A 6,050-nucleotide genomic window follows, 5' to 3' on the forward strand; every position below is an offset into this window, starting at 1 on the left:
CCACGCTTTCTTCCAAAAATTCTTGGGTGTGTAACTAATTAATATTGAGTTAGTCATATATGTTAAGGTTCAATTTTTCCAAACTGCTACCTCTTTAATCTAAAGGGAATAAAGAGTAACCTTCAGATTAATCTCATATTCTTAATAGAGTTGGATCGATTCATTGAGGTAAACTCACCACCTCGGTCAAATCTAGTTCTCTAGTATTAACCATTTAAAATTTTAAATTACAACCATCTAGTCAAAATTGTGAATGACTCAAAAAAAATATAAGGTATGAAAACATCTCCCAAATAAGAACATATATAGTTTTTTTCTCTTCTCAAAATGAAACATATGCCGTTCTCACATTCACTCTAATAACAAAATTTTACCCTCTCATCAATGATTAAAACTCCATTGTGAGTTTAGTTTCGCTTCCTATAAATTTATAGGAGTTACATATTAGAGATTAGCTAAGATTATTTTGAGTAGGAGACTACGTACTAAAGTGTATAATTCTTGCTTTCTTTGCATTTTAAGTAGCATAGATGATGATCAACTACACATAACTCCAATTTAGATAATCTATCATTGTATTTCTTATCGGAGAATTAGAAGTTAGTACATGCATATTAATGTGTACATGTATTTTGAAGACCCTCCTACAAATGCATCAATTAGAGCCAGATCAGCAAATAAATTTATATGTTAAACTGTCTCGATTTCGAGAGGCCAGCCCACCATGGCTTCAGCCATCTTCGTACGGGTCTCGTAACTGAAAATGATAGTAACATGTCAATCATTATAAAAATTATCCATTCTTAATCAGCCAATCATATGCTGCAATCTCAAGCAAGCACAAAACCCATTCATGGTACACCGGGAACCAGGGTCGTCGGAGATCCCCATATACCTGCTATTGAAAACCGTAACACCATAGCATGTGAGAGCCCCCAATTTCCTCCTGGCCTGGGAATTGCAAGTCCAGGTGGATCAGCGATCAGCCTTCTCCTGCTCTCCCTCATAATTCGGAAATAAAAAAAAAAGGTCGATGAGTTCTTTACCGTGTACGCCACGTTGTAAAAAGTCATCTCCTCATTATCTCCGTGATTTATTGCAAAGTAAGCATCATCTACTTCCTATAGTTCGCTGCATGTTAACTTCATGTGACATTGATGGAAAGATGAGAAATTTTTTTGGCCGACAGGATCCGAACTCAAAGCTTGGGCTCCATAAATGGTAGCATGGTTCCTTCACTTCGCGCGAAAACATCGTTAACAACCGATTATCCACAATGGCTAATATGAGTTGGAATTCCTCCTTCATGCCTCTCCTCCTCCTCTTCCTTCTCCTCTCCTTAGCCATCTTCAATCAGCTCCATTTCCATGGTTTCCATAGCTTTCTCTCGAGCTTGGGGAATAGCCACGAGCCTTTCTTCTTCTCACCCTTTACTTCCAATTCACCACCAGGCCATGAGGATCTCCAAGCCCCTCCAAATGACACAGCTAGGCTTTCAAAAAGAGTAAGTACAAGAGTCAGACTGTTGTCTTTATATTATAGAAGTGTAAGTTTACTCCATAAAAGAAAGAAGTTGGAGTTTGGTTGAGTCATTTGGTATGGTTTCTTTTGCAGGTCAAAGTGGGGATTATAGAAGAGGGTCTGGCAAGGGCTCGCAACTCCATTCGGCATGCAGCGCTTGCTCGCAATTATACTACGAGCAAAGTGGAGGACTTCATCCCGAGGGGTGCCGTATACCGCAATGCCCATGCCTTTCATCAGTTAAGAGCAGAACACCATTCTAACTAATAGCCTTGGTTGCATTTCCTTGATGATACTTTTTTTATCAGCAGAAAGTTGGAACTTCTTTTGTAGTTACAAAAGCAGAGTGACAAGGAATTTTGTCTTGCTCTGCTCAATATGCATGCGTGTTGGTGCGGATTGGTCTTTTCCCCAATTCTCTCAAAAAACAGAAGCTTGTCTTTGTGTAGTTTCATGGGATGCTGACATTCTATTTAATCATATATTCTTATGCCCTGTGGAGAATTTTAAGCACTAAACTCTTATTAAAAAGAGCAGCCTGCTCATTTACCAAAAAAAAAAAAAAGAACAACCTACTCCAATAATGGTTAGAATTAGTTCTTTAGCAGTGCCCCGAGTAAAAGAAGCTCTTTCTCACCATCGCTGCTCAAATGCAATTTCAAGCTCCAGTAAGTAGCTTTTAACTTTTAACTTTACACTTTAAAATATTACACAGTGTTCGATGGCAACCATCAGGAGGCGAACGGCTATCAACAGCATTATGTCTTTCATGATGCATAAGGTCGTTTTGTTTGATAGCCATCAGTCTTCTTGATCGGATGATGTGGTAGCTATCGATTATTGTATGGCACTCTGCAGTGCACCGCGGAAGATCTGTGCTTATTTCCTAACCTACGATCACAAGAATTTTGGTTTGTTTAATCACATACATCACAATTTCCCTTTGAAATGATCTCCGTGAACTTGCCTGAACTTTCACCAATGGCTGTTAGCATCATCAGCTATCGAAATTCTCTATTACTATGTAAAGCTAATTAACTCAATTTTGTGTCCACATTGATGCGATTGATTTAGGAGCTACATTGAGATGGAGAAGAGATTCAAGGTGTGGACGTACAAGGAAGGAGAGCCCCCAATAATCCATGGGGGACCAGGCGCCAGCATCTATGCCATTGAAGGCCACTTCATTAGTGAAATAGAAGATAAGAAAAACCCGTTCAGGGCTCGCCATCCTGATGAAGCCCATGTCTTCTTTCTCCCATTCAGCGTGGTGAACATTGTTCAATATGTCTACAAGCCTAAAGTTAGTGATTACTGGGGGCCCCTGAAGAGATTAATTGCGGACTACATCGGCGTCGTCTCAGAGAAGCATCCCTATTGGAACCGAAGCCTTGGAGCTGATCATTTCATGGTGTCTTGTCATGACTGGGTAATGCTTCTTCTATGTGAGAGCCATTCATATCATGCAGTCCTCGGAATAACATTTTCAGACTTTATGAAAATTTCTTTAAATGATTCATTGACATTTTAGTCAGTTCATATTACTTCGCATACAAATCCTGGCTGTTTTTCTTTTTTCTTCTCTTTTTTTTCTTTTTTTCTCACGGAGAGCAGGGTTGAAAACTCTTACTATTCCTGATCCAATTATTCATGAATTATCTACACATAATTCAGCACTTGTCTCATATTACTGGATTATAGACTAATGATTTTTGGTAATCACAAATTATTACATAAATAAATGGATACTCATTGTTCATTATCATCTTCTTTTTGATACAAAATTGTCATATTTTCTATTCTTTAAATATTTAATGTATCAAAATTTTCTTGGCTTTTTTTTGACAGATTTCTGCTGCTACTTTCTCCTCTCTCTCTCTCTCTCTCTCTGTGGATTTCTCCCCTAACTTATTATTCCTTGATGTGTAAACTTATGAATACATGATGCAATTTCACTAATAAATTGATTAAAAACTCCAACACAAATTAGACGACTGACACTCCTTTGTGAATGTGCATTTTAGGCTCCACACCTATCAGATGCCAACCTTCAACTATATAAGAACTCAATAAGAGTAATTTGCAATGCTAACACATCTGAAGGTTTCAAGCTTGGAAAGGATGTCACACTGCCTGAAGTGCACCTTCCAGATGGGCTGCTTTCGCAGCCAGTCCGACATCGATCCCTGACCGACCGAACAATTCTTGCATTCTTCGCAGGCGGTTCGCACGGCTATATTAGAGAGATCCTATTCCACCATTGGCGAGGGAAAGATCAGGAGATTCTTGTGCATGAATACCTTCCAAAGGGTCTAAACTATGCTGCATTGATGAGCAAAACCAAGTTTTGCTTGTGTCCAAGTGGATATGAGGTTGCAAGCCCGAGAATTGTGGAGTCAATATTTATGGGATGTGTCCCTGTGATCATCTCTGTGAACTACCCCCCTCCTTTTGGTGATGTGCTTGATTGGAGCAAGTTCTCAGTTCAGATACCAGTGGAGAAGATACCAGAGATTAAGACTATACTCCAAGGGATTTCGGAGAGAAGATACAGGATATTGCAGATGAGGGTGCTGCAAGTGCAGCGACACTTCGTGCTGAACCGTCCGGCAAAAAGGTTTGATGTGATCCATATGGTGTTGCATTCCATTTGGCTGAGGAGGCTGAATCTGAGGCTTTCCTATTAATAATCTTGAATCTAGCACAAACACATGGGCAAATTCGAATGAAAAATTTCTAATCCAAAGTGATGTAAATTGCCTTTTCTGCAGAAAAAAAGCATAAAATTTCCTTGCTGAAGGGAAGCCTTTTGATTGATGCTCTAATTAGATTAATGAAATAAGTGAATTCTAAAAGTATTTCAAGTCAAGGCATTGCTGAAGTTATGATTGATGTTCTTCTTCGAGTTATTCTGAAAACTTTGAATGATTCCCGATGTTTTCTCTAACAAATGAATCCCCAATTAGTGCCCATACTAGTTTCCAGGCATGCGCAATGCACATTTGGGAAAATAATATTAAAAATAATTGAATTTTCTTATTTATTTGCAGACTTTTTCCTTGCCTTTCTATATTTATCTAGTCTGATCACAAATATTATAAAGAAATATTTTCTTATCCATCTATAGCTGGGGTTTCTATTTTTTTTCAATTGATTTGCTCATAATTTTTTATGATATTTTCCCTATTTTTCAGAAGATGATTTTAATTTTTTATATTTAAGAATTTATTTTTTTGAATATTGGAGAGGGATAACAAAGAGAAAAGGTTTTTGTGATATAAACTCACCAAAAAAGGAAATGCTTTATTATATATTTTCTCCTTAAAATTTTCATGATATTTTCTCTATTTGTGTTCACAAGATGTATTTCAATATTTATTAATTTATTCATTTATTCTCACTAAATATTGGTGAGAGAATAACAAAGAGAAATGATTTTTTTTATATGAAATCACCAAAAAGAAACACTTTATTATATTTTCTTTATGAATTTATAGTTGGTATTTTTTATTTTTTTCTTATTTATTTTTCTTGCAATTTCTTTTGGTGTGACCCTTTCCTTACATGTTTATAACTGGTTTTTTCTTTTTTTTGTTTTATTGGCATCTGAAATTCTTTTTAATTATTTGTTGCTACGATTGTGATTTTGTGAAATTTCTTTATTTTTCTAAATTGGTTTTTGATGTCATTTATCTATTTATATAGCCACGATGGTGTAGGTAATCTAGAAAAAGTGAAGGGATATTTTATATAATAAATTATAGATTAATAAAAATTACTCAGTTCATGAACTATTTATGGGTTGTCTAATTTATTCAATATTACAAATTATACATAATTAATATTATATATTGGTGTTGATGATGTTATTTTTGCTATTGTGCAGTCGCATGCATCACCATACTTATTTTACATAACGAATAAAAAATATTTTAACGATCTTATTCTCTTTATTTTTTTGCTGGATTTTTAATTTTAAGTTTTTTGCAATTTTGTGCTTCTTAAATATTTTTAAAAAAAATCTTGCATTCTAAACCTTTATCCCAAAGCCAAGCCAAATTGTTCACGATTTTAAAACTTTTTTGCTAAAAAGTCACCCATGACCAATTTCATTCGACTATCAAAAGCACTTATATTTAACAGCTCATTAACATAAATGAATTAATTACATTCAATAATTATTTGGTGATTTCAAATGGAGGGACTAGTGATGCAACATGGCTCTTTGGGTGTAGTAGAACCAAGGCTTGAGTAAGAAATAGTAGAAAGAAGTTGAACGGAAAAGTGAACCCAATAGTCTTTGTTTTGTTTCCTCGAGAGTTTGTTGAACAACACCACTTTCCTCTGCTCTCACTGACGATAGTTTCCAACCTGAGGCTTGAATCAAGTGGAATCCCTAGGAATCCGGATGCATTTCGTGGTTGAAGAAAATTCTTTGCTTGTGAATTACAAAGTCACTAATTCTGGCAGCTGCTGGTTTTTATTGATCTCATGCATCAAGCACGGTGCCTCATCATAGAAACCAACAA

At 36.0% G+C, this 6,050-nt stretch overlaps 1 protein-coding gene across 1 annotated transcript; it reads left to right on the forward strand.

The window, feature by feature from the left end:
- The first annotated feature begins 1,175 nt into the window (after positions 1–1,175).
- Positions 1,176–4,277, forward strand: LOC120108944 (probable glycosyltransferase At5g20260). The gene is made up of 4 exons (XM_039122666.1): positions 1,176–1,504; positions 1,615–1,760; positions 2,596–2,950; positions 3,546–4,277. The coding sequence occupies exons 1-4, from the start codon at positions 1,277–1,279 to the stop codon at positions 4,206–4,208; spliced, it is 1,392 nt and encodes a 463-aa protein (XP_038978594.1). The 5' UTR covers positions 1,176–1,276; the 3' UTR covers positions 4,209–4,277.
- The last annotated feature ends 1,773 nt before the right edge of the window (positions 4,278–6,050 follow it).

The sequence above is a fragment of the Phoenix dactylifera genome, unplaced genomic scaffold, assembly GCF_009389715.1.
Source record: "Phoenix dactylifera cultivar Barhee BC4 unplaced genomic scaffold, palm_55x_up_171113_PBpolish2nd_filt_p 001658F, whole genome shotgun sequence".
Classification (NCBI taxonomy): domain Eukaryota; kingdom Viridiplantae; phylum Streptophyta; class Magnoliopsida; order Arecales; family Arecaceae; genus Phoenix; species Phoenix dactylifera.